This window comes from Gavia stellata, unplaced genomic scaffold, assembly GCF_030936135.1.
Source record: "Gavia stellata isolate bGavSte3 unplaced genomic scaffold, bGavSte3.hap2 HAP2_SCAFFOLD_205, whole genome shotgun sequence".
NCBI lineage: Eukaryota > Metazoa > Chordata > Aves > Gaviiformes > Gaviidae > Gavia > Gavia stellata.
Window position 1 is genome coordinate 1 of NW_026777274.1, and position 18,970 is coordinate 18,970.

General features: G+C 67.0%; 1 protein-coding gene across 1 annotated transcript in view; it reads left to right on the plus strand.

Annotated features, from left to right (window-relative positions):
* The first annotated feature begins 3,069 nt into the window (after window positions 1-3,069).
* The window catches only part of LOC132321863 (chromodomain-helicase-DNA-binding protein 3-like), a 74,312-nt gene continuing 58,411 nt past the window's right edge, over window positions 3,070-18,970 (plus strand). The window contains 10 exon segments of the mRNA XM_059835268.1: window positions 3,070-3,175; window positions 3,695-3,813; window positions 6,897-7,085; window positions 7,883-8,007; window positions 9,187-9,425; window positions 9,745-9,875; window positions 10,092-10,227; window positions 12,237-12,415; window positions 14,825-15,055; window positions 18,717-18,908. Coding sequence (XP_059691251.1) covers window positions 3,070-3,175; window positions 3,695-3,813; window positions 6,897-7,085; window positions 7,883-8,007; window positions 9,187-9,425; window positions 9,745-9,875; window positions 10,092-10,227; window positions 12,237-12,415; window positions 14,825-15,055; window positions 18,717-18,908 — 1,647 coding nt within the window.

Genomic DNA, 18,970 nt, shown 5'->3' on the forward strand with positions numbered 1-18,970 from the left:
TGGGGTGAGCAGTTGGGAAATCCTCTGCCGGCGGTTGGGGACTGTCAGCCGGAGCGGAGCGACTGCACCGAGCAGTTGATGGCTTTTAGGGTCACAGAGGGAGGAATCTGCCAGTGCCGGTGGTTGGTCACCGTCATGGTGACACCGGTGTCCCCCAGGCCACAGGGTTGGGGAATCCTTTACCGGTGGTTGGTCACCGTCACGGTGACATTGGCGTCCCCCCAGGAGAGCGGTTGGGAAATCGTCTGCCAGCGGTTGGTCGCTGTCACGGTGACACCGGTGTCCCCCGGGGTGAGCAGTTGGGAAATCCTCTACCGGTGGTTGGTCGCTGTCACAGTGACACCGGTGTCCCCTGGGGTGAGCAGTTGGGAAATCCTCTGCCGCGGTTGGGGTCTGTCAGCCGGAGCGGAGCGACTGCACCGAGCAGTTGATGGCTTTTAGGGTCACAGAGGGAGGAATCCGCCAGTGCCGGTGGTTGGTCACCGTCACGGTGACACCAGTGTCCCCCGGGCCAAGGGGTTGGGGAATCCTTTACCGTTGGTTGGTCACCATCACGGTGACATTGGCGTCCCCCCAGGAGAGTGGTTGGGAAATCCTCTGCCGGTGGTTGGTCACCGTCATGGTGACACCGGTGTCCCCCAGGCCACAGGGTTGGGGAATCCTTTACCAGCGGTTGGTCACCGTCACGGGGACACCGGCGTCCCCCCAGGAGAGCGGTTGGGAAATCCTCTGCTGGCGGTTGGTCGCTGTCACGGTGACACCAGTTTCCCCAGGGCTGTGGGGTTGGGAAATCCTCTGCCGGCGGTTGGTCGCTGTCACGGTGACACCGGTGTCCCCTGGGGTGAGCAGTTGGGAAATCCTCTACCGGTGGTTGGTCGCTGTCACGGTGACACCGGTGTCCCCTGGGGTGAGCAGTTGGGAAATCCTCTGCCGGTGGTTGGGGACTGTCAGCCGGAGCGGAGTGACTGTGCCGAGCGGTTGATGGCTTTTAGGGTCACAGAGGGAGGAATCCGCCAGTGCCGGTGGTTGGTCACCATCACGGTGACCCCGGTGTCCCTCCACCAGCAGTTGGGAGCCTCGTTTTTGGGGTACCCCCCACCACCCCCTGGGGCATTTCCGGGAGGGTTTTGGGGTGAAACCCCCGGGTTTTGGCAGTTTTTGGCAGCATGAAAGCCAAAATTCTCCTTCCAGGCCTCCCGTGACTGGGGGGAAAATGCCCCAAATTCCCATTTCTGGTGGTTTTTTACCCTTTTTTCATGGCGTGAGCGGGTGTTACCGGTACCGTCAGTGGAGGGGCCTCAGGTTGTGGCTGCTGGTTTTCTTATCCTTAAGTTTTGCCCCAAACGTTGTTTTTTTTCCCCCAAATGTTTTTACTCCAAAGACCCAACCAAAGGTCGGTTGGTTTTGGGTCAAAAAACGGGGTAAAAAGGTAATTGCGGTGCCGAGTGGTGCCGGGAGTCCCAGCCCCTTCTTCTGCCCCGATTTTGGCCTCGTTTCTGCCGGGGGAAGGCGGGTGCTGGCGTGTCCCTGTCACCCGCTGGCCACGGAGGGGACCTGTCCCCGTCACCTGCCTCCGCGGGTGTCAGTGGTCTGGTGGCCTCAGAGGGGACCTCAGCCTGGCGGCCTGTCCCTGTCACCCGCCTCCACGGGTGACACCGTGCTGGTGGCCGTGGAAGGGACTTCATTGTGGCCACCTGTCCCTGTCACCCGCCTCACTGCATGACAGCGAGCTGGTGGCCGTGGAGGGGACCTCGGCACAGCTGACTGTCCCCGTCACCTGCTTCCCTGTGTGTCACCGTCCCAGGGACCTCAATGTGGCCACCTGTGGCTGTCACCCCACTCTGTGTATGTCACCGGGCTGGTGGCCACAGAGGGGACCTCAGCATGGCTGTCACCTGTCTTGCTGCGTGTCACCATCCTGGTGGCTGTGGAGGGGACCTTGTGGCTGCCTGTCCCTGTCCCCGTCTTGCTGCATGTCACCATCCTGGTGGTTGTGGAGGGGACCTTATTTTGGCTGTCTGTCCCTGTCCCCCGTCTTGCTGCGTGTCACCATCCTGCTGGTTGTGGAGGGGACCTTATTTTGGCTGCCTGTCCCTGTCCCCTGTCTTGCTGCATGTCACCATCCTGGTGGTTGTGGAGGGGACCTTATTTTGGCTGCCTGTCCCTGTCCCCTGTCTTGCTGCGTGTCCCCATCCTGGTGGCTGTGGAGGGGACCTTGTCGTGGCTGCCTGTCCCTGTCACCCGTCTTGCTGTGTCTCGCTGTGCCAGTGGCCATGGAGGGGACCTCAGCGTGGCTGCCTGTCCCCGTCACCCACCTCACCATATGTCAGTGAGCCAGTGGCCATGGAGGGGACCTCGGCGCGGTTGCCTGTCCCTGTCACCCGCCTCCCTGTGTGTCACCGTCCCAGGGACCTCGGTGTGGCCACCTGTGGCCGTCACCCACCTCTGTGCGTGTCATTGGGCTGGTGGCCACATGTCCCCGTCTTCCTGTGTGTCACCATCCCAGTGGCTGCGGTGGGGACCTCAGTGTGGCTGCCTGTGGTTGTCACTCGTCTTCCTGTGCGTCAGCGTGTTGGCGGTCGTGGAGGGGACCTCAGCGTGGCTGCCTGTCCCTGTCACCTGCCTCCGTGTGTGCCACCATCCCAGTGGCCACAGAGGGGACCTCTGTGTGGTCACCTGTCCCTTGTCACCCGCCTCACTGTGTGTCACCGTCCCAGTGGCTGTGGGGGGGGACCTCAGTGTGGCCGCCTGTCCCTGTCATCCATCTTGCTGTGTGTCACTGTCCCAGTGGCCGCAGAGGGGACCTTGGCTGCCTGTCACCGGTCACCCGCCTCTGTGTGTGTCAGTGGGTTGGTGGCCGCAGAGGGGACCTTAGTGTGGCTGCCTGTGGCTGTTACTTGTCTTTCTGTGTGTCACCATGCTGGTGGCCACAGAGGGGACCTCGCTGCGGCCACTTGTCCCCATCATCCACCTCTGTGTGTGTCACCGTGCTGGTAGCCACAGAGGGGACCTCGGTGTGGCCGCCTGTCCCTGTCACCCGCCTCACTGCCTGTCAGCAAGCCAGCGGCCATGGAGGGGACCTCAGTGCAGCTGACTGTCCCCGTCACCTGCTTCCCTGTGTGTCCCCATCCTGGGGACCTCAGCGTGGCCACCTGTGGCTGTCACCCGTCTTCATGTGTGTCACCGTGTCAGTGGTTTCGAAGGGGACCTCAGTGTGGCTGCTTGTCCCTGTCACCTGTCTTGCTGTGTGTCACCATCCTGGTGGCCTCAGAGGGGACCTCAACGTGTCCGCCTGTCCCCATCACCCGCCTCTGCGTGTGTCAGTGGGTTGGTGGCCACGGAAGGGACCTCTGTGGCCATCACCTGTCTTCCTCTGTGTGTCACCGTCTTGGTGGCTGTGGAGGGGACCTCAGTGTGGCTGCTTGTCCCTGTCACCTGCCTCTGCGTGTGTCAGTGGTTTGGTGGCCACGGAGGGGTCCTCATTGTGGCCACACGTCCCTGTCCCCATCTTCCTCCATTTCACCGTCTGGGTGGCCGCAGAGGGGACCTTGGTGCTGCTGACTGTCCCCATCACCCACCTTCATGCATGTCACCGTCCCAGTGGCTGCAGAGGGGACCTCGCACAGCCACCCGTCCCTGTCAGCCGCCAGCACGTGTCCCTGTCCCCGTGGCTCAGGCTGCTGTGTCCCCGCAGATGGTGACGACGAGCTGCTGCGGGGCCTTGAGGGGGCCCTGGGGGTGAAGAAGAAGAAACGGGGCCCCCGGAAGCAGAAGGAAAATAAACCCGGAAAACCACGGAAACGGAAAAAACTGGTGAGTTCCCCCGGGATGTCCTGCCCGAACGCCTGGGTCCTCCCGGCTGGGGTGGGGGGCTGCGCCAGGCCCGGACACCTGGGTCCTCCTGCTGCGGCTGATGGGGTCTGGGGGACGGGTGACAAGGTCTGGGGTCAATGGATGGGGTCTGGGGATGGGTGACAGACTCTCAGGGTGGCTGACGGGGTCTGGGGACGATGGATGGGGTCTGGGGACGGGTGACAGACTCTCAGGGTGGCTGACGGTGTCTGGGGACGATGGATGGGGTCTGGGGATGGGTGACAGACTCTCAGGGCGGGTGACGGTGTCTGGGGACGATGGATGGGGTCTGGGGATGGGTGACAGACTCTCAGAGCAGCTGATAGGGTCTGGGGACGATGGATGGGGTCTGGGGATGGGTGACAGACTCTCAGGGTGGCTGACGGGGTCTGGGGACGATGGATGGGGTCTGGGGACGGGTGACAGACTCTCAGGGTGGCTGACGGTGTCTGGGGACGATGGATGGGGTCTGGGGATGGGTGACAGACTCTCAGGGTGGCTGATGGGGTCTGGGGACGATGGATGGGGTCTGGGGACGGGTGACAGACTCTCAGGGGCGGGTGACGGTGTCTGGGGACGATGGATGGGGTCTGGGGACGGTGATAGACTCTTAGGGCGGGTGACGGTGTCTGGGGACGATGGATGGGGTCTGGGGACGGGTGACAGACTCTCAGGGCGGGTGACGGTGTCTGGGGACGATGGATGGGGTCTGGGGATGGGTGACAGACTCTCAGAGCAGCTGACGGTGTCTGGGGACGATGGATGGGGTCTGGGGATGGGTGACAGACTCTCAGGATGGCTGACGGTGTCTGGGGACGATGGATGGGGTCTGGGGATGGGTGACAGACTCTCAGAGCAGCTGATGGGGTCTGGGGACGATGGATGGGGTCTGGGGATGGGTGACAGACTCTCAGGATGGCTGACGGTGTCTGGGGTCAATGGATGGGGTCTGGGGATGGGTGACAGACTCTCAGGGTGGCTGACGGTGTCTGGGGTCAATGGATGGGGTCTGGGGATGGGTGACAGACTCTCAGAGCAGCTGACGGTGTCTGGGGACGATGGATGGGGTCTGGGGATGGGTGACAGACTCTCAGGGCGGGTGACGGTGTCTGGGGACGATGGATGGGGTCTGGGGACGGGTGACAGACTCTCAGGGTGGCTGACGGTGTCTGGGGACGATGGATGGGGTCTGGGGATGGGTGACAGACTCTCAGAGCAGCTGATGGGGTCTGGGGACGATGGATGGGGTCTGGGGATGGGTGACAGACTCTCAGGATGGCTGACGGTGTCTGGGGACGATGGATGGGGTCTGGGGACGGGTGACAGACTCTCAGAGCAGCTGACGGTGTCTGGGGACGATGGATGGGGTCTGGGGACGGTGATAGACTCTTAGGGCGGGTGACGGTGTCTGGGGACGATGGATGGGGTCTGGGGATGGGTGACAGACTCTCAGGGCGGGTGACGGTGTCTGGGGACGATGGATGGGGTCTGGGGACGGGTGACAGACTCTCAGGGCGGGTGACGGTGTCTGGGGACGATGGATGGGGTCTGGGGACGGTGACAGACTCTCAGAGCAGCTGACGGTGTCTGGGGACAATGGATGGGGTCTGGGGATGGGTGACAGACTCTCAGAGCAGCTGATGGGGTCTGGGGACGATGGATGGGGTCTGGGGACGGGTGACAGACTCTCAGGGTGGCTGACGGTGTCTGGGGACGATGGATGGGGTCTGGGGACGGGTGACAGACTCTCAGGGTGGCTGACGGTGTCTGGGGACGATGGATGGGGTCTGGGGACGGGTGACAGACTCTCAGGGTGGCTGACGGTGTCTGGGGACGATGGATGGGGTCTGGGGATGGGTGACAGACTCTCAGAGCAGCTGACGGTGTCTGGGGACGATGGATGGGGTCTGGGGACGGTGATAGACTCTCAGGGCAGGTGACGGTGTCTGGGGACGATGGATGGGGTCTGGGGATGGGTGACAGACTCTCAGAGCAGCTGACGGTGTCTGGGGACGATGGATGGGGTCTGGGGACGGTGATAGACTCTCAGGGCAGGTGACGGTGTCTGGGGACGATGGATGGGGTCTGGGGACGGGTGACAGACTCTCAGGGTGGCTGATGGGGTCTGGGGACGATGGATGGGGTGTTGGGGTGGCTGATGGGGTCTGGGGATGACTGATGGAGGTCTCGGGGTGGATGACAGGCCCTGGGGATGGCTAATGGGGTCTGGGGATGGGTGACAGACTCTTGGGGGGCATCTGATGGGGTCTTGCAGCGGCTGATGGAGATCTCAGGGTGGCTGACAGGGTCTCAGGTCGATGGACAAGGTCTGGGGATGGGTGACGGGGTCTGGGGATGGGTGACAGACTCTCAGCGCGGCCAACAGGGCTGGGGGCGACTGACAGGGTCTCAGGGTGGCTGATGGGGCCTGGGTGTGTCTGACAGGGTATGGGGACAACAACAGGGTCCTGGGGCAGCTGATGGGGGTCTCGGGGTGGCTATTGGGGTCCTGGGGTGACTGACGGGGTTCTGGGGCAGCTGACGGGGTTCTGGGGCAGCTGACGGGGTTGGGGGGCGGCTGACGGGGGTCCTGGGGCGGCTGACGGGGTCCTGGGGCGGCTGACGGGGTTCTGGGGCAGCTGATGGGGGTTCTGGGGGGGCTGACGGGGTTGGGGGTGACTGACGTTGTCCTGGGGCGGCTGATGGAGGTCTCAGGGCGGCTTGACGGGGTCCTGGGGCAGCTGATGGGGGTCTCAGGGTGGCTATTGGGGTCCCGGGGTGACTGACGGGGTCCTGGAGCAACTGACGGGGTTCTGGGGCAGCTGATGGGGGTCTTGGAGCGGCTGACGGGGTTGGGGGCGGCTGACGGGGGTCCTGGGGGGCTGACGGGGGTCCTGGGGGGCTGACGGGGGTTCTGGGGGGGCTGACGGGGTTGGGGGTGACTGATGTTGTCCTGGGGCGGCTGATGGAGGTCTCGGGGCGGCTGATGGGGGTCTCGGGGCGGCTGACGGGCCCCGAGGACAAGCGGTGGGCGGTGGTCTCAGGTGAGCGAGGATGAGCTGGAGTCGGAACGGGAGGAATACCAGCGGGAAGAGTACCGGGAGAAGTCGGAGAGCGGCGGCAGTGACTCCGGGGGGGCGGCCAGGAAGCGGCGGCGGAAGCACCGCGAGAAGAAGGAGAAGAAGACGAAGAGACGGAAAAAGGCCGATGAGGAGGGGGGGCAGAAGGTGAAGGTACGGCTGGGGGGCACCCGTGGGTGGGGGGCACTTGGTGGGTTGGGTGGGCACCTGGGGGCCCCCAGTGCTGCCCTGTGTGGGGACCCATGGGGGGGGTCCCATCACTGTGGGGGTCCTGACACCCGTGGGGGTCTCGTTGACCATGTCGGGGTCCTTGTGGGGGTCCTGTCACCCATGTGGGTCCTTGTGGGGGTCCTGTCACCCATGTGGGTGCCTGGGGGTCCCCTCTCCGTGTCAGGGCCCATGGGGATCCTGTCATCCATGTGGGTACCCCCATCACCCATGGGGGTGCTATTGCCATGTGGGTCGCCATGGGGGTCCCATCCCCCTGTCAGGGTCCATGGGGGTCATGTCATCTGTGGGGGGGACCCGTGGGGGGGTCCCGTCACCTGTGTGGGCACCCATGGGGGGTCCCAACACCGGTGGGGGTCCTCGTGGGGGTCCCGTGGAGGTCCCATTGCCATGTGGGTGCCCGTGGGGGTCCTGTCGCCCATGTGGGTGCCCCTGAGGGTCCCTGTGTGGGTGCCTGTGGGGGGTCCTATCGCTCGTGTGGGCCATTGTGGGGGTCCATCACTCACATGGGTGCCCATGGGGGTCCTGTCGCCCATGGGGGTCCTTGTGGGGGTCCCGTCACCTGTCTTGGGGCCTGTGGGTGTCCCAGCAGGTGACACGTCTCCTCGTCCTCTCTGTCCTTATTCCTGTCTGCTTCTGTGTCGGTCCCTACCGTGTCCCCGCCATGGCCTGCCCGTGTCCCCCCCCTCTGTCCCCCCGTGTCCCCCCTCTCCCCGGCGCAGGCGGTGGAGCAGAAGTCCTCGGCGCAGCTGCTGGGGGCCTGGGGGCTGGAGGACGTGGACCATGTCTTCACCGAGGAGGACTATCACACCCTCACCAACTACAAGGCCTTCAGCCAGTTCATGAGGTGGGGCTGGGGGAGCACCCTGGGGGGCACCTCAGGGCCCTGGAGGGTCGTGCTGGGGGACGCTTCAGGGTGCTGGTGGGGGTCCTTTTAGGGCATCTCAGGGTGCTGGAGGGCCCCTTGAGGAGCTGGGGGGGCACCTCAGGGTCCTGGAGAGTCCCTCTGGGTGCTGGGGGACATTTCATGCTGTTGGTGGGGGTCCTTTTAGGGCATCTCAGGGTACTGGGGGGCACCTCAGGGTCCTGGAGGGTCCCTCTGTGTGCTGGGGGACGCTTCAGGGTGCTGGTGGGGGTCCTTTTAGGGCATCTCAGGGTGCTGGAGGGCCCCTTGAGGAGCTGGGGGAGCACCTCAGGGTCCTGGAGAGTCCCTCTGTGTGCTGGGGGGACGCTTCAGGGTGCTGGTGGGGGTCCTTTTAAGGCATGTCAGGGTGCTGGAGGGCACCTTGGGGAGTTGGAGGGGCACCTCAGGGTCCTGGAGGGTCCTTCTGGGTGCTGGGGAATGTTTCAGGGTACTGGTGGGGGTCCTTTTAGGGCATGTCAGGGTGCTGAAGGGCACCTTGGAGTCCTGGGGGGCACCTCAGAGTCCTGAAGGGTCACTTTGGGTGCTGGGGGACATTTCATGCTGTTGGTGGGGGTCCTTTTAGGGCATCTCAGGGTACTGGGGGGGCACCTCAGGGTCCTGGAGGGTCCCTCTGGGCGCTGGGGAACGCTTCAGGGTGTTGCTGGGGGTCCTTTTAGGGCATCTCAGGATGCTGGAGGGCCCCTTGAGGAGCTGGGGGAGCACCTCAGGGTCCTGAAGGGTCCTTCTGGGTGCTGGGGAATGTTTCAGGGTACTGGTGGGGGTCCTTTTAGGGCATGTCAGGGTGCTGAAGGGCACCTTGGAGTCCTGGGGGGCACCTCAGGGTCCTGGAGGGTCCCTCTGGGTGCTGGGGAACACTTCAGGGTGTTGCTGAGGGTCCTTTTAGGGCGTCTCAGGGTGCTGGAGGGCCCCTTGGGGAGCTGGGGGAGCACCTCAGAGTCCTGAAGGGTCCTTCTGGGTGCTGGGGAATGTTTCAGGGTGCTGGTGGGGGTCCTTTTAGGGCATCTCAGGGTGCTGGAGTGCCCCTTGAGGAGCTGGGGGGGCACCTCAGGGTCCTGGAGGGTCCCGCCCACCTCCCTCCTTCCCTCCCTCCCTCCCCATCAGGCCCCTGATCGCCAAGAAGAACCCCAAAATCCCCATGTCGAAGATGATGACCATCCTGGGGGCCAAGTGGCGGGAGTTCAGCGCCAACAACCCCTTCAAGGGCTCCGCCGCCGCCGTGGCCGCCGCCGCCGCCGCCGCTGCCGCCGCCGTGGCCGAGCAGGTGTCTGCCGCCGTGGCCGCCGTGGCCCCCGAAGCGCCCCCCCCTCCCTTGCGCAAGGCCAAGACCAAGGAGGGCAAAGGTGGGTGCCCCCCAGGTCCTCGCCGGGTTTGGGGAGGGGGTCCCCAAACATCTGGGTCCTCATGTAGCTAGGGTGGGGGTGCCCGCACACCTGGGTCCCCCCTCCGGGTGCCTGGGTCCTCGCCAGGTTTGGGGAGGGGGTGCCCTGATGCTTGTGTCCTCGTGGGTTGGGGGTCCCTGGGGGAGTTTGGGGGGGTCCCTAGAGGGATCCTGGGGGGATTTGGGGAGGGGGGTGTCCCTAGATTCCTCACGGGGCTGGGGAAAGGGGCGCCTGGATGCTTGGGTCCCCCCGTCCCCGAACGCCTGCGTCCCCCCGCCAGGTCCCGGCCACAAGAAGCGCAGCAAGAGCCCGCGGGTGCCGGAGCTGAAGAGGAAGATGAAGGGGAGGAAGATGGCGCCGCTGAAGATCAAACTGGGCGTCCTGGGTGGCAAACGCAAGAAGAGCAGCTCGGTAGGGCCCGGATGCCTGGGTCCCCTCCTGTCCCCAAAGTGTCCCCAAGCGGTGGCACCCCACCCCACGGCCCCATCCCACCACCGCTCCCCGTGTCTCCCTGTCCCCCCCACCGCCTGGTCCCCTGCGTCTCCTTGTCTCCCGATGCCACCCACTGTCCCCTATGCCGCCCGGTGTCACCCGCTCTCCCCGATGTCACCCGCTGTCCCCGGGCAGAGCGAGGACGCGGGGGAGGCGGAGGAGGAGTCGGACGCCGAGAGCCCAGGGGTGCTGGGTGCCACCGCCCGCCCCGACCCCGCCACCCGCCTGAAGAAGCTCAAGCGGGGACGTCCCGGCCGCAAGAAGAAGAAGGGTGAGTGTCCCCAAGTGTCACCGGCCCCCGGGTGCCACCACCACCCCCCTTCCCCAGACCCCACGCCGGCGGGGACGCCGGGTGACGCCCCCGTCCCCTCCCCTCTCTCCTTGCAGCCCCCTGCGCCGGCCTCAGCCGGGAGCGCGGCCCCGTGGGGACGGGCGTGGCGCCCCGCGCACGGTGAGACACCCCACACCCCACCCGGTGTCCCCAAGTTGTCACCCGGGGTCCCCGAGTCCGTGGTGTCCCCCTGAGCGGGGTCCTCGGTCCCCTCCCCGTGTCGGTGGTGGCGTCCGGGGGGTCCCCAGCCCCCGGCTGCTTCTGAGGGGTGTAGCCGTGTCCCCGTCCCTGTCCCCACCATCTCTCCTGGGCATTTAGTGTCCCCGTGTCCCCATTTCCCTGTCCCCTGATGTGCTGATGCCCCCATCCCCTGGTGTCCCCATCCCTGGTGTCCTTGTGTCCCCTGCTGTCCCCATCCCCAGTACCCCTGTCCCCCACTGTCCCCATACCCAGTGCCCCCAGTGCCCCTGTCCCCCGCTGTCCCCATACCCAGTGCCCTCAGTGCCCCTGTCCCCCACTGTCCCCATCAGCCTCAGTGCCCCTGTTCCCCACTGTCCCCTGCTGTCCCCATCCCCAGTGCCCCTGTCCCTGGGTGTCCCCATTCCCAGTACTCCTAGTGCCCCTGTCCCCTGCTGTCCCCATCCCCAGCACCTGTGTCCCCCACTGTCCCCATCCCCATCACCCTCAGTGCCCCTGTCCCCTGCTGTCCCCTGCTGTCCCCATCCCCAGTGCCCCTGTCCCTGGGTGTCCCCATTCCCAGTACTCCTAGTGCCCCTGTCCCCTGCTGTCCCCATCCCCAGCACCTGTGTCCCCCGCTGTCCCCATCCCCAGTGCCCTCAGTGCCCCTGTCCCCCACTGTCCCCATCACCCTCAGTGCCCATGTCCCCCACTGTCCCCTGCTGCCCCCATCCTCAGTGCCCTTGTCCCCCAATGTCCCCAGCGCCCCCGTCCTTGGGTGTCCCCATCCCCCGTGCCCTCAGTGCCCCTGTCCCCCACTGTCCCCTGCTGTCCCCATCCCCAGCACCCCCGTCCCTGGGTGTCCCCATCCCCAGTGCTCCCAGTGCCCCTGTCCCCTGCTGTCCCCATCCCCAGCACCTGTGTCCCCCACTGTCCCCATCCCCAGTGCCCTCAGTGCATCTGTCCCCCGCTGTCCCCATCACCCTCGGTACCCCTGTCCCCCACTGTCCCCCGCTGTCCCCTGCTATCCCCAGCACCCCCATCCCTGGGTGTCCCCATCCCCAGTGCTCCCAGTGCCCCTGTCCCCTGCTGTCCCCATCCCCAGTGCCCTCAGTGCCCCTGTCCCCCGCTGTCCCCATCACCCTCAGCACCCCTGTCCCCCACTGTCCCCATACCCAGTGCCCTCAGTGCCCCTGTCCCCCGCTGTCCCCATCACCCTCAGTGCCCCTGTCCCCTGCTGTCCCCATCCCCAGCGCCCCTGTCCCTGGGTGTCCCCATTCCCAGTACTCCCAGTGCCCCTGTCCCCTGCTGTCCCCATCCCCAGCACCTGTGTCCCCCACTGACCCCATCCCCATCACCCTCAGTGCCCCTGTCCCCCACTGTCCCCTGCTGTCCCCATCCCCAGTGCCCCTGTCCCTGGGTGTCCCCATTCCCAGTGTTCCCAGTGCCCCTGTCCCCTGCTGTCCCCATCCCCAGCACCTGTGTCCCCCACTGACCCCATCCCCAGTGCCCTCAGTGCATCTGTCCCCCGCTGTCCCCATCACCCTCTGTACCCCTGTCCCCCACTGTCCCCCACTGTCCCCTGCTATCCCCAGCACCCCCATCCCTGGGTGTCCCCATCCCCAGTGCTCCCAGTGCCCCTGTCCCCTGCTGTCCCCATCCCCAGGGTCCCCAGCGCTCCCATGTCCCCATCCCCCTGTCCCTGGCGCTCCCTCCCCCAGCGCCCCCCCCCCACCCCGTGTCAATCCGGGTGGTGCGTGGCGTCCCCGCAGGGCCGGGGCCGGAGGAGGAGGGGGACGGCTACGAGACGGACCACCAGGACTACTGCGAGGTGTGCCAGCAGGGCGGGGAGATCATCCTCTGCGACACTTGTCCCCGCGCCTACCACCTCGTCTGCCTCGACCCCGAGCTCGACCGCGCGCCCGAGGGACGCTGGAGCTGCCCCCACTGCGTGAGCTGTGGGATGGGGGGGCTCTGGGGGGGAGTACTGGGGGGTTTGGGGGTCTCTAGGGGGTCCCTGGGGGGGTTTGGGGATCTCTAGGGGGTCCCTGGGGGTTTTGGGGGTCACTAGGGGGTCCCTGGGGGGGGGTTGGGGGTCACTAGGGGGTCCCTGGGGGGGGGTTTGGGGGTCCCTAGGGGGATCCTGGGGGGATTTGGGGGTCCCTAGGGGGAGTTTGGGGATCTCTGGGGGGTCCCTGGGGGTTTTGGGGGTTACTAAGCGGTCCCTGGGGGGGTTTGGGGGTCCCTAGGGGGATCCTGGGGGCAGTTTGGGGGTCCCTGGGGGGGGTTGGGGGTTACTAGGGGGATCCTGGGGGGATTTGGGGGTCCCTAGGGGGTCCCTGGGTGGGGGTTGGGGGTCCCTAGGGGGATCCTGGGGGCAGTTTGGGGGTCCCTGGGGGGGTTTGGGGATCTCTAGGGGGTCCCTGGGGGTTTTGGGGGTTACTAAGTGGTCCCTGGGGGGGTTTGGGGGTCCCTAGGGGGATCCTGGGGTCACTAGGGGGTCCCTGGGGGGGGGTTGGGGGTCACTAGGGGGTCCCTGGGGGGGGTTTGGGGGTCCCTAGGGGGATCCTGGGGGGATTTGGGGGTCCCTAGGGGGTCCCTGGGGGGGTTTGGGGATCTCTAGGGGGTCCCTGGGGGTTTTAGGGGTTACTAAGTGGTCCCTGGGGGGCTTTGGGGATCTCTAGGGGGTCCCTGGGGGTTTTAGGGGTTACTAAGTGGTCTCTGGGGGGGTTTGGGGGTCCCTAGGGGGATCCTGGGGTCCCTAGGGGGTCCCTGGGGGGGGTTGGGGGTCACTAGGGGGTCCCTGGGGGGGGTTGGGAGTCCCTGGGGGGGGTTTGGGGGTCCCTAGGGGGATCCTGGGGGGATTTGGGGGTCCCTAGGGGGAGTTTGGGGATCTCTAGGGGGTCCCTGGGGGTTTTGGGGGTTACTAAGTGGTCCCTGGGGGGGTTTGGGGGTCCCTAGGGGGATCCTGGGGTCACTAGGGGGTCCTGGGGGGGGTTGGGGGTCACTAGGGGGTCCCTGGGGGGGTTTGGGGGTCCCTAGGGGGTCCCTGGGGGGGTTTGGGGGTCACTAGGGGGATCCTGGGGGCAGTTTGGGGGTCCCTGGGGGGGGTTGGGGGTCACTAGGGGGATCCTGGGGGGTTGAGGGTCCCTAGGGGGATCCTGGGGGCAGTTTGGGGGTCCCTGGTGGGGTTTGGGGGTTCCTAGGGGAATCCTGGGGGGATTTGGGGGTCACTAGGGGGATCCTGGGGGCAATTTGGGGGTCCCTGGGGGGGTTTGGGGGTCCCTAGGGGGATCCTGGGGGGATTTGGGGTCCTTAAGGGGATCCTGGGTGTCCCTCAGGGTGTCCCCAGGAGCTTTGGGTGTCCCTGGGTGCTGTTTTGGGGCTCTCCCCAGGAGTTTGGGTGTCCCTTGGTGTCCCCAGGAGGTTTGGGTGTCCCTCAGGGCGTCCCCAGGAGGTTGGGTGTCCCTCAGGGTGTCCCCAGGAGGTTGGGTGTCCCCAGGAGGTTTGGGTGTCCCTGGGTGCTGTTCTGGGGCTGTCCCCAGGAGGTTTGGGTGTCCCTCAGGGCGTCCCCAGGAGGTTGGGTGTCCCTCAGGGCGTCCCCAGGAGCTTTGGGTGCCCCTCAGGGCATCCCCAGGAGCTTTGGGTGCCCCTCAGGGCATCCCCAGGAGGTTGGGTGTCCCTCAGGGCATCCCCAGGAGGTTGGGTGTCCCTCAGGGCGTCCCCAGGAGCTTTGGGTGTCCTCAAGGTGTCCCCAGAAGGTTGGGTGTCCCTCAGGGTGTCCCTAGGAGCTTTGGGTGTCCCTCAGGGCGTCCCCAGGAGCTTTGGGTGTCCCTCAAGGTGTCCCCAGAAGGTTGGGTGTCCCTCAGGGCGTCCCCAGGAGCTTTGGGTGTCCCTCAAGGTGTCCCCAGAAGGTTGGGTGTCCCTCAGGGTGTCCCCAGGAGCTTTGGGTGTCCCTCAGGGCATCCCCAGGAGCTTTGGGTGTCCCCAGGAGGTTCGGGTGTCCCTGGGTGCTGTTCCGGGGCTGTCCCCAGGAGGTTTGGGTGTCCCTCAAGGTGTCCCCAGGAGGTTGGGTGTCCCCAGGAGGTTCGGGGTGTCCCTGGGTGCTGTTCCGGGGCCGTCCCCAGGAGGTTCGGGTGTCCCTGGGTGCTGTTCCAGGGCCGTCCCCAGGAGGTTTGGGTGTCCCTCAGGGTGTTCCCCAGGAGGTTTGGGTGTCCCTCAAGGTGTCCCCAGGAGGTTTGGGTGTCCCTCAGGGTGTTCCCAGGAGGTTGGGTGTCCCCAGGAGGTTTGGGTGTCCCTGGGTGCTGTTCCGGGGCCGTCCCCAGGAGGTTCGGGCCGCCTGACGCCGTGTGTTTCTCAGGAGAAGGAGGGGGTGCAGTGGGAAGCGAAGGAGGAGGAGGAGGAGGAGGAAGAGGAGGAGGAGGAAGGGGAGAAGGAGGAGGAGGACGACCACATGGAGTACTGCCGGGTGTGCAAGGACGGGGGGGAGCTGCTCTGCTGCGACGCCTGCGTCTCCTCCTACCACATCCACTGCCTCAACCCCCCCCTGCCCGAGGTCCCCAACGGCGAGTGGCTCTGTCCCCGCTGCACGGTACGGGGACACCGGGCCGCGGGGGGGGGACAGGAGACGGGGCCGGGAGAGGGGTGGGATGGGGACCTGGTGGGGACGGGGACAGGGATGGGACGGGGACCTGGTGAGGATGGGGACAGGGACGGGGCCGGGAGAGGGGTGGGATGGGGACCTGGTGGGGACGGGGACAGGGATGGGGACAGTGGCAGGGATGGGACAGGGACCTGGTGGGGATGGGGACAGGGATGGGGACAGTGGCAGGGGTGGGACAGGGACCTGGTGGGGATGGGGACAGGGATGGGGACAGTGGCAGGGATGGGATAGGGACCTGGTGGGGACAGGAGAGGGATGGGACGGGGACCTGGTGCGGATGGGGACAGGGATGGGGACAGTGGCAGGGGTGGGACAGGGACCTGGTGGGGATGGGGACAGGGATGGGGACAGTGGCAGGGGTGGGACAGGGACCTGGTGGGGATGGGGACAGGATGGGGACAGTGGCAGGGATGGGACAGGGACCTGGTGGGGACAGGAGAGGGATGGGACGGGGACCTGGTGCGGATGGGGACAGGGATGGGGACAGTGGCAGGGGTGGGACAGGGACCTGGTGAGGACAGGAGAGGGGTGGGATGGGGACCTGGTGGGGACAGGGACAGGGATGGGGACAGTGGCAGGGGTGGGACAGGGACCTGGGGGGACAGGGGTGGGACAGGGACCTGGTGGGGACGGGGACAGGGATGGGGATGGGACAGGGACCTGGGGGGGACGGGGACAGGGATGGGGATGGGACAGGGACCTGGGGGGGACAGGAGAGGGGTGGGACGGGGACCTGGTGGGGCTGGGGACAGGGATGGGGACAGTGGCAGGGGTGGGACAGGGACCTGGTGGGGACAGGGACAGGGATGGGGACAGTGGCAGGGGTGGGACAGGGACCTGGAGGGGACAGGGGTGGGACAGGGACCTGGTGAGGATGGGGACAGTGGCAGGGGTGGGACAGGGACCTGGAGGGGACAGGGGTGGGACAGGGACCTGGTGGGGATGGGGACAGGGATGGGGATGGGACAGGGACCTGGGGGGGACAGGGGGGGGACAGGGACCTGGTGGGGCTGGGGACAGGGATGGGGACAGTGGCAGGGATGGGACAGGGACCTGGTGGGGATGGGACAGGGATGAGGATGGGACAGGGACCTGGGGGGGACAGGGGTGGGGCTGGGGACAGGGATGGGGATGGGACAGGGACCTGGGGGGGACAGGGGGGGGACAGGGACCTGGTGGGGCTGGGGACAGGGATGGGGACAGTGGCAGGGATGGGACAGGGACCTGGTGGGGACGGGGACAGGGATGAGGATGGGACAGGGACCTGGGGGGGACAGGGGTGGGGCTGGGGACAGGGATGGGGACAGGGATGGGGATGGGACAGGGACCTGGTGGGGACGGGGACAGGGATGGGGATGGGACAGGGACCTGGTGGGGACAGGGATGGGACACAGACCTGGTGGGGACAGGAGAGGGATGGGGACCTGGTGGGGACGGGGACAGGGATGGGGACAGTGGCAGGGATGGGACAGGGACCTGGTGGGGACAGGGACAGGGATGGGGACGGTGGCAGGGATGGGACAGGGACCTGGGGGGACAGGGGTGGGACAGGGACCTGGGTGGGGATGGGGACAGTGGCAGGGATGGGACAGGGACCTGGGGGGACAGGGGTGGGACAGGGACCTGGTGGGGATGGGGACAGTGGCAGGGATGGGACAGGGACCTGGGGGGGCAGGGGTGGGACAGGGACTGGTGGGGATGGGGACAGTGGCAGGGATGGGACAGGGACCTGGGGGGCAGGGGTGGGACAGGGACCTGGTGGGGACAGGGATGGGGATGGGGATGGGACAGGGACCTGGGGGGGCAGGGGTGGGACAGGGACCTGGTGGGGATGGGGACAGGGATGGGGACAGGGATGGGGATGGGACAGGGACCTGGTGGGGACAGGAGAGGGGTGGGACGGGGACCTGGTGGGGCCGGGGACAGGGATGGGATGGGACAAAGAGAAGATGGTGAATGCGAGGGGGACAGCGAGGGGGACAGGACAGGGACCTGCTGGGATGAGGGACAGGACAGGGATGGGGACAGGGACAGGACAGGGGATGGGGACAGGGGTGGCTCAAGGTTGGGGACAGGGGCAGGACCTGGTGGGGACAGGGACCGGCTGGGGACAGGGGTGAGGATAGGGGTGGCTCGAGGTTGGGGACAGCAGTGGGACCTGATGGGGACAGGGACAGGACAAGGATGGGGACAGGGGTGGCTCAAGGCTGGGGACAGGGGCAGGACCTGGTGGGGACAGGGACTGGCTGGGACAGGGACAGGGGCGACCTTGGGGACAGGGCGGGGGACAGCCACCCCTTGGGGTGAGGACCTGCCCCCCCCCCCGGGTGCTCTGGGTGTGTGGGGGTGTGTGTGTGACACACACATGACTGTGTGGCTGTCCCCGTGTCCCCCCTGACACCCCCCGTCCCCAACCCCGCCGTCCCCATGTCCCCCTCCTCGTCCCCAACCCCCTGTCCCTGTGTCCCCCTGACCCCCCCGTCCCCACATCCCCGCCTCGTCCCCCACCCTGCTGTCCCCATGTCCCCCCCCCTCGTCCCCAACCCTGCTGTCCCCATGTCCCCCCCCTCGTCCCCAACCCCTCATCCCCCTGTCCCCCCCCCATCCCCAACCCTGCTGTCCCCATGTCCCCCCCCTCGTCCCCAACCCCTCATCCCCATCCCCCCCCCTCGTCCCCAACCCCTCATCTCCCTGTCCCCCCCCGTCCCCAACCCTACTGTCCCCATGTCCCCCCCCTCGTCCCCAACCCCTCATCCCCCTGTCCCCCCCATCCCCAACCCTGCTGTCCCCATGTCCCCCCCCTCGTCCCCAACCCCTCATCCCCATGTCCCCCCCCTCGTCCCCAACCCTGCTGTCCGAATGTCCCCCCCCCTCGTCCCCAACCCCTCATCCCCGTCCCCCCGCTCGTCCCCAACCCCTCATCTCCCTGTCCCCCCCCCGTCCCCAACCCTACTGTCCCCATGTCCCCCCCCCTCGTCCCCAACCCCTCATCCCCATGTCCCCCTCCTCGTCCCCAACCCTGCTGTCCCCATGTCCCCCCCCTCGTCCCAACCCCTCATCCCCATGTCCCCCCCTTGTCCCCAACCCTGCTGTCCCCATGTCCCCCTCCTCGTCCCCAACCCTGCTGTCCCCATGTCCCCCCCCTCGTCCCCAACCCCTCATCCCCATGTCCCCCCCTTGTCCCCAACCCTGCTGTCCCCATGTCCCCCTCGTCCCCAACCCTGCTGTCCCCATGTCCCCCCCCCCTCGTCCCCAACCCCTCATCTCCCTGTCCCCCCCCCTCGTCCCCAACCCTGCTGTCCCCCCCCCATCCCCAACCCTGCTGTCCCCATGTCCCCCCCCCTCGTCCCCAACCCTGCTGTCCCCATGTCCCCCCCCTCATCCCCAACCCCTCATCCCCGTCCCCCCCCCTCGTCCCCAACCCCTCATCCCCCTGTCCCCCCCCGTCCCCAACCCTGCTGTCCCATGTCCCCCCCCTCGTCCCCAACCCCTCATCCCCCTGTCCCCCCCCCCCCGTCCCCAACCCTGCTGTCCCCATGTCCCCCCCCTCGTCCCCAACCCTGCTGTCCCCATGTCCCCCCCCCCGCAGTGCCCAGTGCTGAAGGGGCGGGTGCAGAAGATCCTGTACTGGCGGTGGGGGGAGCCGCCCCCCCCCGTGGCCCCCCCGGGGCCCCCCCCCGAGGGGCCCCCCCCGGCGCTGCAGGGCCGCTCCGAGCGGGAGTTCTTCGTCAAGTGGGTGGGGCTCTCCTACTGGCACTGCTCCTGGATCAAGGAGCTGCAGGTATGGGGGGGCCCCTGCGTACCCCGATACTGGGGGGGGGCCCATCCACACCCCCCGGGGGG